The sequence below is a fragment of the Dermochelys coriacea genome, chromosome 3 (genome assembly GCF_009764565.3).
Source record: "Dermochelys coriacea isolate rDerCor1 chromosome 3, rDerCor1.pri.v4, whole genome shotgun sequence".
In the NCBI taxonomy this organism is placed as follows: Eukaryota; Metazoa; Chordata; order Testudines; family Dermochelyidae; genus Dermochelys; species Dermochelys coriacea.
This window is the reverse complement of record NC_050070.1, coordinates 148,263,496-148,280,496: the sequence shown is the minus strand read 5'-3', so window position 1 is coordinate 148,280,496 and position 17,001 is coordinate 148,263,496. Positions and strand designations below refer to the sequence as shown.

The 17,001-nt window shown below is 38.4% G+C and overlaps 1 protein-coding gene across 1 annotated transcript in view; it reads right to left on the bottom strand.

Annotated features, from left to right (window-relative positions):
* Positions 1–17,001, bottom strand: part of BIRC6 (baculoviral IAP repeat containing 6) — a 342,876-nt gene that overhangs the window by 280,937 nt on the left and 44,938 nt on the right. Inside the window, 4 exon segments of the mRNA XM_038394017.2 lie at positions 1,947–2,172; positions 4,524–4,673; positions 11,521–12,915; positions 15,972–16,030. Coding sequence (XP_038249945.2) covers positions 1,947–2,172; positions 4,524–4,673; positions 11,521–12,915; positions 15,972–16,030 — 1,830 coding nt within the window.

Sequence of the window (17,001 nt, the reverse complement as noted above, 5' to 3'; positions counted from 1 at the left end):
GTAATCCAGCCCTGTCTTCCACTCCCGCTCTGATAGTCAGAGGTTTAGGGTCGCTCGGAGCATGGGGCTGCCATCTTGGCTAATAGCCATTGAACTTATCCTATTCTTTTTTTGAACCCACTTATCACAACATCCCATGCCAATGAGTCTCTCAGGTTATTTGTGCATTGTGAGAAAAAGCACTTTCATCTTGTTTGTATTAAGACTGCTGCCTATTAATTTCATTGGGTGACTACGTGTTTTTGTATTTTTCCATACATTCATGATTTCATCGACACACACACACACACTTATATACATCACATCTCCCTTTACTAGTCTTTTTTAAGATGACTAGTCCTAATCTTTTTAGTCTCTCCTCACATGGAAGTTATTCTGTACCCCCATCATCTTTGTTGCTCTTCTCTGAACCTTTTCCAGTTCCACTATATCCTTTTTGAGATGGGGCAACCAGAACTGGACTCAGTATTCAAGGTGTGGGCGTACCATGGATTTCTATAGTGGCATTATGATATTTTCCGGTCTTATCTTCTATCCCTTTCCTAATGATTCCTCACATACCTTTCATCTTTTTGGACCACAGCTGTGCATGTAGCAGAAGTTTTCAAGAGAATTATTCATGTTGACTCTTTCTTAGGTGGTTAACAGCTAATTTAGGACCCATCATTTTGTATGCATAGTTGGGATTTTTCCCTACATGTAGATTACTTTGCACTTATAAACAAACATTTAATTTCATCTGTCATTTTCTTGCCCAGTCACCCAGTTTTGTGAGATCCCTCCAACTGCTCACAGTCAGCTTTGGACTTAACCATCTTAAATAGTTTTGCATCACCTCCAAACTTTGCCACTTCACTGTTCAAGCCCCTTTTCTGGGTCATTAATGAATATGCTGAACAGCACAGCTCCCAGTACAGATCCTTAGAGGATCCTGATGCTGTTCACCTCTGTCCACTGTGAAAACTGACCATTTATTCCTACCCTTTGTTTCCTATCTTTCAACCAGCTACTGATCCAAGAGAGGACCTTCCCTCTTAAGCCCTGGCTACTTAGGCCTAGTCTACACCAGGAAATTAAGTCAGTATAACTACAGTATGACTGTCACTCAAGGATTTAAAAAATCCACATCCTTGAGCAACGCAGTTAAACCTACCTAACCCCCAGTGTAGACATCACTAGTAGACAGGAAAATTCTCCTGTCCGCTTAGTGACTGCCTCTCAGGGAGGTGAATTGTCTACACCAACATGACAAGCACTCCCATCGGAGTAGGTAGCATCTTCACTGAAGACGCTGCACTGCTGAAGCATTTTAAGTGTAGACAAGCCCTCTGTTTCCGTAAGAGCCTTTGGTGAGGGACCCTGTCAAAAGCTTTCTGAAAATGCAAGTACACTACATCAACTGGAAAAGGCGTACTTGTGGCACCTTAGAGACTAAAATTTATTTGAGCATAAGCTTTCGTGAGCTACAGCTACAGTATTCGGCATCCGATGAAGTGAGCTGTAGCTCACGAAAGCTTATGCTCTAATAAATTTGTTAGTCTCTAAGGTGCCACAAGTCCTCCTTTTCTTTTTGCGAATACAGACTAACACGGCCACTACTCTGAAACCTACATCAACTGGATCACTCTTAACCACATGCGTATGGACTCCCACAAAGCATTGTACTAGGTTGATGAGGCACCTGACTCTTCCCCAACAAATCAAATAATTTCCAGGTCCACTGAGACAAATACAGAAACCTCAAGCAGGGAAGTCAATGCAAAGGATCAAGAATGAAGAGTAATATTAACATTTTAGTTTTTTGTTAGTTTTTAATTCACACACTTGTCTGTGAAACTATTTAAAAAAATAACTAGAAGCAGCAAGCTTATACTACTACACCAACTGTATCATAAATTAGTCACACACACCCCCACCCCTCTTTCTTGGGCTATTACTCTATTTACCTATCTGTCTGCAGCTTCCAAGTCCGAGTATGCTGAGCTGCATCCCCATGGTGTTGCTGATGTAAATGTTGAGGATGCCGCCTTTGCTGCTGCTCCTGTTGGACTTCCACCCAGCATGGAGGTACAGTGGCTGAAAATCGTGGGGTCAAAGTCTCAAAACGGGTTAATTCCACCAAGGATGTCAATGTTTCAAGGGAAAATGGTTGGTCCACCAAAAGATCGACTCCTAATATTTGTTGAAGGGGACAAAAACCAATAGGTTTACTACATACATACATACATACATACATACATACATACATACATACTTTCCTCTCCAAAACATCCTAGACCAAATTTCAAAATTATCCAAGCTATTCTAACACTAGGAAGGTGTTTGTATGAAGATTCTCTGAAAAAGGCATGGAAAAAAAGCGCTACTTTTGAAGTCAGCATACCTAAAAGCAAACTTGCTCAAAAAAAAAAAAACTGATTTTTTTCACTTCAGAACGTTGCTTTTTAATATCTATTGACCCACTTCATGACAAAAATCTTTCCATTCAGAGAAAACTGTTGTGATGGATGTGGAATTGCTATGCAATAATCTAAAGACACTGAGGTATAATAATTTTAACACTGTTCTCTACATGAAATACCCCAGCTGCAGTCTCTAGATGATCTAAAGCTACTGTTAAGTAGAACTCGTTTGTGTAGTGTAATCTTGATGAGACCAAGCAATGGATAATCATAGCAAGGGTCAGCATCCACGAAAAAACTGAATACACCCATTTCACCTAGCACAGAATAAAAAAAAGCTAAACCACACATCACCTGATGATGCAAGGTTACCCTAGTTCTAAAAAGCTCCCTAAAATGTAAACGTGCTTATAGGGTGGCTTTACTCTGAAAAGTGATTATTCGGAGAGATTTCAACTTACATCACAGATCTGCTTCCTGTATACTCAGTCTTTTTGTTTTGTGACTAAAGTAATTATTTTAATTCTTGTTAGCACTACAGAGCCAAAATAGGGGACAGTAGAATTCTATTCCTTCTTGTGTATAAGAAATCGTTTTAGTAAAACTATCACTTACACCTGTGTCAACCCCAGTTATGGCAGTGAGATACACAAGTGTAATTTGACCTGCTAACATTTAATAATTTATAAGGATATATGAAAAAGGAAAAATCCAGGTAGTTGTCAACTTACACAGCTGGCCACAAACTATAGGCTTGTCTTCACTGTATTAGCTTAAAGTGAAAAATGAGGGATGCCCCTAACCAGACTCCCATCCACACACAACAGCCTCTAGTTTGAGTTAAGTGGAGGTTTAAACTCAAGCTAAGCGATCTGTTCAGAGTATATGGTTTGACGTATGTGTGATTCAGATGCTTAAGCTCCTAATGCAGTAGAGATGTAGATATGACCTACAGCTGAAGCTAGCTCAACTCAGATGCTAATCTAATCACATTACCAGTCGAGTTATGCTGTGCAGTTGATCAAATCACTGTGCATCTCCAGTGTTTCACAGTCCAGATACTCACTCAAGCTAAGCTAGTGAAGTAAGTCAACTGTATTAACTTGAACTAACTGCTGCAGTGAAAACAAGCCTTAGATATGGTGTTTGAGGTAAACTGGATATTGGAGAGGTAGAGCCAGCTGCTTCCTTCAGTCTGGAGAAAGGAGTAAACCTTTCCAGCGAGCAACCCAGTATCTGAATGAAGCTGCAGCTTGGAACAAGGTTAAATCCCAATAAAGTTGGAAGAAAAACTTACAGGAAGAGGGAAACAATCAGAAGAGTTTGCAGAGGCTATACTAATAACCCTAGTTGAGGGAATGCACCTGCCATTTGTTAAAGCCCAGGTCTGTTCTGAAAAAATGACTAAAAATGACATTGAATTCATTGTTTAGCAGATCAATAATTCTACATGAAAACATCTTAGTTTACAATTAAAAATGCTTTTAAAAAAAACTCCCAGAGAGATGACCATTACTTTATTCTGGAAAGTCAGGATTAATCAATGAATTACAGGAATCTGTACAGAATAAACAAATTCCATTCTCTTTTTTGCCTAATAAATTTCATAATTTGAAATATTTTCACATCACAAAAAGGCTTCTAAAATACACTAGAAACTCTAGGACCTGAAGAATACCAAGTCAACTCCAATATTCAGGCTACTATATATGATTTGTCTACCCAATTTTATGTTTAAAATGTTATGTTTATGTTAGACTGAAGTATTATATAGCATCTGTATCATAAATCCTGCCATGATGACAGTTAGAGGTTGAATGGATGATATTAATTCAACATAATGAGCTTACAGGCTTATTTAAGGGGTGTAAAAGTTTAGCGTTGGCAGTGATAAAACACTGTCACTTCCACATTTATCCCCCACCCCACTTCAAAGAACATGCAAAGATAAAATTAACTGGGAAGAATACTGAGTTAGGGTATTTTTGCAGCCATCATTATGAAACCATGAATAAGACTAGACTACTTGACCTGCTTTAAAAAAAAAAAAAAAACCACACCATAAGGAAATACCTGCTTATGGTTAATATATTTTGTTATGTTTAAATGTGAACGGTTTACCTGTAATGCCTGGACTAGAAGGATTAGATAAGGGCTTCATGCCCTCCGATGATTGCTCTACCCCTTTAGAAAGGGATCCATCCACAAGTATATCGGCTTCATCTATATCATCACAGGTTCCTCCAATTTGAAGGAAATGAAGCTCTCCACCTAAAATGTGGTTGACATTAAACAGAAGTAGTCTGAAACAAGTTTATGTCAAACAAGCATATATTTCCTCAACCTCACTTTTAGTTAACGAGTACATTATCTGGCCATTACATACAGTAGTTGCGAAGCATCTGAAGGCTCTTCTGTATATTTTTTTTAACTTTACCAGAAAAAGTAAAGCAACATAGCCATGCAAATGTTCATTCCATCTGCTAATGGTTATGAAGGAAAGATCAGCCAGAAAGGTTCCTTCAACACCCAAAAAGACAGTTAGCTCAGTACACATGAAAAAAGCCCAGAACGCTTCAGATTAGCCTTTTTATAAGTATCATAAAATTCAAATCTTGCCATAATACATTGATACTACAACATTTCAACTGGAAACCCATTAAAAACAACTCAATATATTCTCTATAAAAATACCACTTCCTCAACTTCTTATAGTCAGGGCTATAATCCAGGAAAAATCCACTTGTCCACTAAATTCTAGGAGTGTAGTAATCTTGCCTTGGCAAAAAGAACCTAGAGATGAATTTCTGCAGACTTTTAAGCTTTTTATTAATAAACTTAATGCCCAACAGCTATAAAGTCTCTTTGCTAAGTACCAGAAAAGTTAACAGAATTCCCATTGGTTTGCTGCTGATATTCGGAACTTTTGGGTAGCTCTTGCGAACCATGTAATTCTCACTGTTCTTTCTTAGGAAAATATAAAGTTACCTTCCTTACCTGTAGTTTTAGGTTCTCTTACATCAGAATTTAAAATGTGAGATGGAATTTCTTTCTTACTCCCATGCCATGGAGAAAGTTTCCCCCAACCCCAACACACCTTGCTTCTATCTGCTCCCCCAGCAGGCACATATGGAACACTGCACCAATATCCATCTCTACCAGCCTAAAAATTTCTCATCCAGGGACGCTGGAACAATTTGTATTGTGGGGGTGGTTCAATGGCTCTCAGCAAGCTGTAAATCCTGTATATGGCTTGAAGTGGTTTCCATCAGGGGGTGCAGCAGTACCCCCAGTACCGCTAGTTCCAGCAGCTATGATCTCATCTATTGCAGCAGGCAAGAGTGCCACCCATTGAGATTGCCTGACACTTCCCACTGTTGCATCCGATGAAGTGAGCTGTAGCTCACGAAAGCTTATGCTCTAATAAATTTGTTAGTCTCTAAGGTGCCACAAGTACTCCTTTTCTTTTTGCGAATACAGACTAACACGGCTGCTACTCTGAAACTTCCCACTGTAAGATCCTGTTTTCAGCTGCTTAGAATTTTGGCAAAGCTTAACTGCTTGGTCTGAAATGATCTATACCAGATGTCTGCCTCAGGATGAAGTTCTTAGAAATTTTCATCCTTTTTGTTCAGGCCTATAGGTGCACCTGACTTGTTCCAGAGTAGAGCTCATACAACAAAAGTTTCACTGCCCAGACCACATCTAACCTGAGTAGGTCTCTTCCAGATGCACAGAGGTTTATAGTTCAGAAAAGGGTAAAAACAGACCGATTCAAATGAAAAACATTATTCCATTTGGGGCCAAGTTCTGAAAACTTCATGGGCACCACTTTAACTGGAAAATTGTATATGCAAGTTTCTTGTCGTCTCCAGCTCCCCAATGCCCCTAGCTAATGCGATTGCTGAAAAGGAAAGCCTTTTTATAACATAGGAAGTATGTGATGATGCCCCTTCCCATTGGTTCAAAACAAGGGGGTTGGTAAGAACTTGTAGGATCAAATTAAGGGATCATTGTTAATTTAGCCTTTAAACCAGCTGTCCTTCACACATCCCTGTATATTATCAGAAAGTTTACACATTATGCCTTGTTTGAAGGTTTTTTCATTCCCATCTCTAAGTTTCCACTACTTAGGCCGCTCCGGTGCTCAGATGCTTCCGAGACCTCTATGTTCTGAAGTTCAACAAGAAGTCTGTGCCATCACACAATGCATTCATCAGGTATTACCTTACAATTGAATATTCGTGATCTCTTATCCTTAAGAAAAGATTTTGGGACTTGTTTCCTCCACTGATTTAAGTTATGAGAGAGCTCTCTCTCTTCTAAAACCATGTGTTTACAATCTCTAAGTTCAGTGCCAGAGAACTCTGTATCCCCATTGAAGTTTCTGGTTCCAACATTATAGCCTCCATGCACTGTTTCATATCCAGCCTTCACACGTCCAAACATGTGCATTTAGATTTTGTAACCCTTCACCAGCACCTTGACTTTGCAAGCTTTCCATTTGGTCTCTTAAACATGTGCCACATTTACTCTTCTCTAAGATCTGGCATGGCTCCAAATTTCTTCCAGTCAGTGTTCCTATATCCCAACTTGCAGACCTCAGCTTACTCGCTCATTTCCTTAACTTTAGCTACCCTTGTCCCCCTCCCCTTACACCATTCCTATTCAATTTTCAATGCCACTTCACTCCCCAACTATTGACTCTGTCCCCCAGCCCAAACATAGAAACTCTGGGCTCTTGTCCAATGATGAGTTCTGTGCTCCTTTCGCTACTCTGTCAATTAATTCTGGACTCCCTCTCCTAAAATTAATAGTTAGCCCTCTACCTCTTTGCTGGACTCCTCTGCAGCTGCTGCCCTCCTGGACATGCAGGGAGCCAACAGCTTCCCAGTACTACTTCTTTACATGGACTATTCAGCTTCTTGTTCCCCTTTGGAAAAAGCAGCAGCAGCCACTCTCCATTAATTCTGCTCTTCCATCTTCCTCCCCTTTCTTAACAGAGAAGCAGCAAAATTTGCTGCTCAGCACCTCATCCCTCCCCACCTGAAGGCAGGGGAGGAACAAACAGGCAACTCTTAGGCAGCCTCTCTTTTTTTCTTTCCCAACCTCTCCTCCAGGGAAGCAACTAACTGCCCCTTGGCCACACCAAGGAAAAATTTCTACATGCCCAACACAAATACGTTTTTCAAGCCCTGGTATAATGTTTGAACAATGTGAGTATAATGGGAAACACAGCCTTCCTGTGAACACTGGTGTGAAATTGGATGACATCCTAGAAGCCCCTGAAGTTAAGGCCTAAACCCAAAAGAATGCTCTAATTTCTTACCGAGTTACTGAATTTAACTGCACTACTGTTCATTACTAAACACAGTTAATATTATTTGCCACCACTAAGAAAGGTTGATTCTCAGGGCTTGTCTACACTACCTGCCGGATCGATTTATCGCGTCTAGTCTAGACGCAATAAATCAACCGCCAAACGCTTTCCTGTCGACTCTAGTACTCCACCGGAGCGAGAGGCAGAGGCGGAGTCGACGCGGGAGTGTCAGCTGTCGACTCATTGCAGTGAAGACACCTCGGTGAGTAGATCTAAGTACGTCAACTTCAGCTACATTATTCACTTGGCTGAAGTTGCGTAACTTTGATGGATCCCTCCAGTGTAGACCAGGCCTCAATTTACCATAAGATTGCAGGATTCCGTTTGGTCACTATCATAAAAATACATCTAGTTTATAAGTAGGATATATGGCTTGAGCACAAGGCACAGAATAATGGAGACAAATGCAAACACTTAACTTCTCACACATGTACCTACAACGTGATGCATACATTCTAATTATGAATGCAAATTAACAGACTATTTCTGTACTTACTGGCAGTTTTGTAATGGAATAAAGAAAACCAGTTTTTACCCAGGTTGTTCTGTTGGCTCTTGGCAAGTTGACCTGACAATTTCGATAGCTTGCCACCTGGGAGTTTGAAAGTTTAGCAATTCATGAGTTATCCATATTTAGGAAAGGTTCTGGGTTTTTGAATACGAAACTTGTAATTTCCTCCCTCATTACTCAAACAATCAGGGAACTGATCTTGATCAAGTTTCCCCCAAAAAATATTCATTTTTGAGCTTAGGCCAAGTCAAAATTGAGTTTTCCATACAAACTGAGTAAACAAAACGAAAAAAAAACATTAAATGAAATTTCCAGTAAAACATTAGTATAATATTTACCAACAATCCAAACGCTAATATATGGTTACGGAAATCATTACAAACCATTTCTGAAACCACAGAGTATCACGGATTTTACACTCTATATGAACTACTAATGCATTCTACTCAATCTAGATTAATAGTATTAGATCTGTTAGCAGTTTTCAAAAAACAGTCAGCATTTTCAAAATCCATTCTACCACAAAAAACTTCAATCATTTTCCTCCACCTATGCGTTCTGTATCAAATAAGTAGCTTTATTTTCAGGTTTCAGATGGGATTCCTCCAGCCCCCGGCTTTCTAGCCTGGTGGAGAGCTCATCTGCAAGCTTTGTCATCTGTTCAGTGTGCCAGGAAGAAGGTTTCTAAGCTACCTTTCAGCTACATATTACAAGTAGAAACATTAAAAATAGTACCAGTGCGACTGGAAGCACCAATTATTATTGGACAGCTCAGTTAAGATCAGCATCAACTTGGTATCATGGTGACCCCAGAGAACAATGGGTAGAAATTGAATAGAACTTAAATAGCAATTTAATGCATTGATTTTTTTTACCTGAAAGATTTAGACTAACACAAGAGGGAAACAAAACTTCAGATACAGAATTTGATACAAACACAAGACGCCCCCACTTCCCTTATCACTCACATGCAATCCAGAAATTCAACCAGGGCTATCTAATCCAAAATATGTAATATATGGAAGTGGAATTTAAAAAAAAATAAAAACGCACTTTGTTCCATAATGACAAAATTATGTAAACTAACACCAAATAATTAATAATTCTTAGTTGTGACTTCCTTGCAAGTAAACCATTTCATCAAATCTGTTGCAAGACCCTTAATGAGGATAGAAACACTAATTATGGCAAAGACCACCTGAAAGGGCCTACTCTCCTCATGGTATAATGAATTGTTACTAATAAATTTAGGCAAATAAGACTCTCACCACTTTGGAGCAACAGGAAAAATATCTGAAGAAAACCAAAAACCTCATCAATAACTTTAATCAGTCGGATCTCTCTCCACTTAAGGAAAATATAAAAAGGGGAGTCAAACACTGAAGAGTATCTAGAGGAACAAGGACCTCTCTGCATATATACTGGGAATGATCTGTTTTGAAGGAAAATAGAATTTTTCAGATAACTAGAGTTAGGTGACCGACCCAAAGAACTCAGTGATTTTATTAGTTTAGTTTACAGTCCAAAGGAGGTTACTGACTTAGGAAAATGACATCACACACAATTACTACTAGCAGCCAGATGTGCAACAGCTCATTTTTGGAAAAGGACAGCTCTACCAACATTAATGGCATAAAGAAGTAGAGTATGAGAAATTCTTTCAATGAAAAATGTGTCAGACACCTTACACATCTGGATCAGGTACATTTTGTAATGGTTGCTATTTCTGGAATTTGAACAGAATACATGGACAAGAAGTTGACCAAACATAAGTGGATATTTTTAAAGTTAATAAATACAGATTATGAATAAAATTCCCTAATACCTCGTATGGTAAACTCATGTATATTAAGAATGACAAAATAAAAGTTTAAAAAAAAAAAAACTGTAAAAAAAATGTGATTATCCAGACTTACAATCTGGCCAGAATGTTGTGGTTAATAACCCTAACGCTTAAAAAACTGGCATGGAATCTTTAACCACAACACTTCTGTTATATCCTTCAAAAAGACAGCACCAATATCGGCAAAATATATGCTGACATCATGCAGAGGCACAGATTTAGTGCCAATTCAGAGACTGAAATGAAATACTTTCTCCTCAGAACAGATTTTCTTGAAACGCCCATCCACAAATTGGCCAAAACCAATCCCTTTTAGCTTTCACGATATCAAGATCGTTGCCAGATGTGCTTATGAACAGGAAACTATCAAGGCCTTATTCACAAAATGCATTTTTTCCCCTTTATAAAATGTTTTGAGACAAAGTTAAGAACTATTTGTAAAGGTTAAATGAATTCAGTCTTAATGAAGCTTCAAAAGGACTCATTTCACAAAGCTTATGAAAGTTATGAGAAAAATTTACCAAGAAAAAAAAAAATGGAGAGAGAAAAATGTCAATAAAATAGAGTACTTAAAGCGTAGATGGTCAAAAAGCTATGATTCCACAATCAAGAAAGAGGATAACTTTGCCTAAAAGCCAACCAGGATTCAGTGGCAAAGTGAAAGCAGCAATTAGAAACAACAAAACAATGGGAAAAAAGGAAACTGATAGCAAATCAAAATAAATTAGAAGTTTGAAATCCAGAAAATTGATATGGGAAGCTAAAGACATTGGGCGAAATCCATGGCTAGCAGGGCTAAGAACAATATGGATATTAGCAACAAAAGAAATTCTAGCAATTGTATAAGCCTAGATGGAGGTGGTAAAATTATTGTTAATGATGAAGAAAAAGCAGAAGTTTTCAATAATTATTTATGTTCCGTATTTGGAAAGATGCATGATATCCTTTTATTACATGAGGATGTGAATTACTTCCTAGTACATTAGCAACTGAGGAGGATGTTAAACAATGCCTGAAAGGGATAAACATTTTTAAATCAACAGACCCAGATACCTTGCACCCAAAGAGTCCTAGAAGTGCTGGCTGAAGAGATCTATGGCCTGCTGTGTTTTGTTAATAAATCTAGGAGTACAGGGAAAATCCAGAAGACTAGGAGAACGGAATTATCAATACGCTGCGTGCACCTAAAAAGTACATTCCAGCTTTAGAGATATCACCTAAACTTTAAATGTGGAATAGTGCTAGAACCAGGGGTGAACTTGAGAACATCCTCAATATATGACCGTCAAGACCACTCTTGTAGTTCTGAAACACAGTCAACATTCTACCACATTTAAACATTTGTCATTATATTGTTTATCACTTTTTGAAAAAAGTATCTTACCTTTGGTGCAAGCACACAGTCTGTCTGTGCCCGAGCAGTATATCACAGAGACAAACATATCCGGTTCCTCATTGCCCTCCTTTTTAGGTGGCTCCACTTTGGCCAGAATTTCAAAGTTCGAAAGATCTAAAATTTTTACAAATCCTCCCTGAGTAGTTATTACCAGGTGCCCAAGAGTAGAGATCTCAGATTTTTTCTCTCTCCCATTACCATTCTTAGGAGTTAAATGTATTTCTTCTACAGGCTCCTCACACTCATCGTCTCGATTATCCAATATATCTGGTGGGAGCAAAATTAGTGAGGTAATTGTATCCTGTGGGTCTTTGATATGCTGGATTTTTATTGGTTCCTCCTCTAGAGTCACTATTCTAGTGGCATAGTTCATTTTGTAAAGCACTAGATATCCACCACTAACATTTCTCTGCTCAGGCTGAATTATTAAAGGAGTTTGTACATCTGCTGGTGACTCGTGCTGGATCACACTGATATTTGTGCCATTCACAACAGCAAGACTCGACTCTAGTTCACCCTTCCTTCTGTTACATAGTGCCGAATTTAATTTATTTAAATTATTCAAGGCCTCTACTTGATTTATTGCACTCAGGGATTCAACAGGGCATGTCCGTAGTCCTACTAACAAATGAACTCCATCTGCACAAGGAGTGATTGAATCTACACAAAGGTTCTCCTCCTCTGCAAACTTAGGCAATCGCAGGCACTGAACCAATGTCCCAGGCTTTGGAACCATAGAGTTCCACTTATCAGAGTCTGGAGAAGTTAAATTGGCTGCTGCATCTGCAAATTGTTGAATGTAAGTCACAGGTGGATCCTGCAACAGCAACTGTTCCTGACTGTCCAGCTCCATCTCAATGATCTGTGGAACTGTAAAACCATCATCATGTAAACTTTTACTCATAATATTGTTCATCTGCGAAAAGATTTTTCCTGCTTTTTCATCAGACTCCTTAATGCTGTAAAGAAGCAATATTGGTAAAGTCCTCCTTACCAGAGGGGAATTCAGTTCTGAATTAGTGCAGGATTCGTTGTCAGTTGATCCCTGCTCTGATACACTCTCACCTCGAGTCCTGCTCAAACCATCCAGTGATCTCTGAGAGTTACTACTAACAGGGGAGGTAGCAGGTGATTTGTATGTTAATAAACCCCCAGCTAATAAACAAGGAAAGGGAATGTTGTGTTGTTCCAGATGCTTTTCCTTCATCTTTTCACTCTTACAGTTAGCTAGACAGGGATTTGCCCCAAGTTCTTCTAGATCCTTAACTGTGTCTTCAAGCACATTTGCAACGATTTCCCACTGAAGTTTCTCAGGCTGCTGAAGAATGCTCAGGGCTGTTACATCAAGGCTTACCTCCATGGTTTCTTTTTGTGATGTATGCCCTTTAGAACAAACAAACAATGCATTAGTAGATATAAATAGATAGAGAGATATAGATATATTCACCATAACCTAAACTAAATAAATATAGATTATAGACTAATTCTATTAACTAACAATTTAGTCATTTCTCTACATACCTTCAAATACAGAGGATACAAAAATGTGACATTTCCATACCCGGGAAAAACCTAGAAACATTTATTCCCCAAAAGTTAATCATTTTAAAAGACAATGGTTAAGAAAAATCAAATCAGAATGACAGAGGAAAAGAAACTGAAGACTTTCCCAAGAAGCCAAACTTACCTTCCTGAGCAGCTGTCCATACTTAACCTCATAAGCCACTTAAGTGGCTCTGCTGTACACACACCAATACCCTCTCCAGCTACCTAGACAGCCCAGTATGACCCCCTCAGAAAGGCAGATTCAACTCCCATTCCTAGCTGATAAATCCGTGCTACACTACTGCCATATTTTACAGTTCGCATCAGCTGACAAACCATCCAGCAAAACACCCCTGCAGTATTCCTAACTACCAATCATAAAATCTGAAAGAACCACCACCAACACTGAAATATGACCTGGTCTAATTAAACTGGAACAATGCAAGGATAAAATTTAAAAAGGGACTCTGAGAAGTCGCAGAATCTTTGCATTATTGCAAACAAAGGTACTAGGTTGATACCAAACCAGGAAGAAGAGGCTGAAACACAGTTGAAGGAAAATAATCCCGAGAGAGTCTTCTTTTCCAGCATTAAAACTTGAAGATCCAGATTTCTTCACCTCAAGTCTACTCCCCTGGTACTTATGCATGATGGTATATTTAATTACATGATCACAGTTTTCCTGCAAGAAAAGTTTTCCTATCTTGTTCAGAGTGCAAACTGGAGAATGTAGAGCAAATGAAGCAGTTCTATTCTCCCTCCCCACCCCATCCTTTGACATTTCAATGAAGACCCTGACCTTATTCACTTTGCACAGAAAATGAAGAGGTCTTGCAAAAAACAGTTGTGATCATGTAATTAGCTAGCAGAATATATCTATACAAGCAAACAGAATTAAGATTTATGGGGCTATCTTTGTCATTTCCTGACTTTCAAGTGTTTCCCTTCTAAAGCTTTAAACAAGTTTTATTTAATATAAAACTGATAATTTTTTTTGCAAGATTTCTACTTCTCAACAGTACAAACCTTGTTAGAAATAAGCTGAAGCTTTCCTTTGCCTCAGTTTGAGAGTTATTTTATTGATAGTCATGCAATCAATTTGTGTTGTCCAATAAAGATTTTATTAGATAGCTAAGTCAGATAGACAAAAAGGAATATGCAAGTCACATTTTTGTAAAGTTGAGTTTAACTACTGCTATTACCCTTAACTACAAAAATTCAGCTGCAGTAAGTTGATCATGGCATCCTTTTTGCTACTCACCCCACTACTCTGCTTCAGACGGATACCATTCCCAGATATTACAATTATACGTTTAGTTCACCTCTCAGTCTTAAAAGGTGATCCCTCTAGAATGAAGTCAGGTTTAAACTACAGTTTTTATATACTCCTTTTTAAGGATAGAGAAATTTAGCCTTCAGAGATGTGAATGTAGTACCTTTCACAAACACTGTTCAATCCAAAAAACTCTTGGAAATTCAAAGTTGCTGTGAATATCTCACTTCTGAATTTCCTGACTTTAGACTTTAAGTTTGCCCCTCACTCCTATCCTACCTTATTCTCAATTTACCAAACACAACTGAGAATGAGCGTAACAATGAGTTTACTCATCCCCTTTTCTCTACCTCCTTCCTTGCTTTGCCTACAAAACATCATGCAAAATGGCATGATATAAATAAGTCAGAATCTGAAAGACAGCAAAGTTATCTCAATGTATTTTATTCTTTTCAAATAAAAGGCACTAAAGAGTATTTTTTAAAAAAGTATAGTTTTACATCTCAATCTTCATTGTTGCAATACCACAGGGGGCAAAATATGTCAACTACAGTCAATAGTCTTTTCAAATTCCTGTTGTCCTTGTCCAGCAACTGTTCATTTAAAAAGTGATGTGTAAAAGTTGTAACAAAATTAAATGAAAAAACAGATAATGCAGACAAGCATGACAAGAATAAAAACAACAAATCCTGTACAGACTCCTGTCAGGTAAATGAACATGAAGGTTTATACCTACTGGTGAGAAACAGCAAGAAACAAACCCAAGAACCTTTATAATTCAATATAGCTTTTGGGTCCTTAGTAATTTTGTCACTACGGAAAGAGATTTACACAACTGAAAGTTATTGTGCAACTGCTAAAGTTGACTTCTCACATTTTTATTTTAAGTCTCCCACAGAACTATGCATTTCCTCAGTTCCAAAAGTGGGACAATCCAGACCCAAATGCAAAATATCAATATTTTGCCCTTTTTTTTTTTTAAACTTCAGCTTTGAACTTTATGTGCCTTTTTGGTTATATGAGCTATTCAGATATGGCATTAAACACTTTTCAGACACTACTTTCACACAGGACTACACATTCTTCCCCAATGACGATTTTTTTTCCCCATTAACACAGTTTGAGAATAACTTGAATGTTATTTTGAAATTTAACATCCTTCTAGTTTCATCTAACATACAATTTCACTAGCTGAATGATAACTTCTAATTTTCAAATGCCTATATCTAACTTCATTTAATTTTACATTACTTCATGGTCATAAACCCCAGCTGAAGATGTTGCAGTTCTAATGCTTCGTGCTATTTAAAATGCGAACACATTTGTACGCCACTATTACTTTTACTATAGTTCTTTCCACAACAAAAGGTATGTAATGTGATTTTAACTCTTGCCATGGGATTTTAAGTGAAGTGTATTTTGCCATTTTACATTTTCCCAAAGCTTTAGCTTGTCACAGACTAAAGTGTGTGCATGTAGTGTAGCTGTAAATGTGATCCAAGACTCTCTTTTCATATATACATGCAAGAAAGCACAGTTCAAATTAACTTCATTTCCTAACCCACAAATACTTAAATTCCTAACAGATTTTTGCATACAGTGTTCAAAAAAATATACCGACCTGTCACAGATTCTGATCTGGAATGCTCTTCACTGTCTGAATCCTCCAGCAGGTCATCACTAAAAGCACAACACAGATTTTAAAACATGGCAACTACAACATTTTCAATCATGGATTACACACTTTGAATTTACTCAGCCTCTATCCATTAAAGATTGTACAAAACTTTAATTCTCACAATGTTATGAGATACAATCAGTTTAATGCCTATTTTAAAAACAAACTGGGGAATGAGCAGGCTGACAAACTTGCCCAATGTCATGGGCTAGAATCAGAATTCAGGGTTCTCAATTCCTAATCTTATGCAATAAGCAACACACTATACTCTGAAGGGAGTGTAACAGAAGTCATTCAATGACATTTAGGTAGCAAAGTGTTCATACTACCTCCCTATTAACTAAGTATTATGCTGTACCATGTCCAGAGGGCAAGACTGGGATGCTCTTATCTGAATTCCCTTAGAGATCTCTCCCAGTACTGATGGAGTGGCCTCTGAGGAGCCAGTCATCCAAATATGAAAAGACTGCAATGCCCAACTGAGGCAGGTGAGCCGCTACTGCTGAGAGGGCCTTCATAAAGGCCCTTGGAGCCACAGAGATTCCCAAAGAGAAAGGCACCATATTGGTAATGCTCTGAGCCTATGACAGACCACAGAAGGCTCTTGAGGGAGGGATGAACACTGACACGAAAGCAGGTATCTTGGAAGTCAAGGGCAAAAAGCCGGTCCTCTGGATCTAGGGATAGGATTATGGTAGCTTGAAGTGCTGCGATAGGACAAAGGTGTTCTAGTTCCTGAGATCAAATATCAGCCTCCAACCACCAGGGAACATTAAGACTCCTCGACTTGCTCTAATGGAATCTGGAAGGATTCTGCTAGATGCTTCCTGAAGTCCTGGAAGGCCCTAAAGTTATCTATATCAGAAGGCAGTTGTGGCATCACGGCTCAGCAGGGGAGGAAGAGGACTTGACCAAAAGGGGCAACACTTCATTTTGTGGCTCTTCCTCCTTGTGGATCTCCTCACGTACCAAA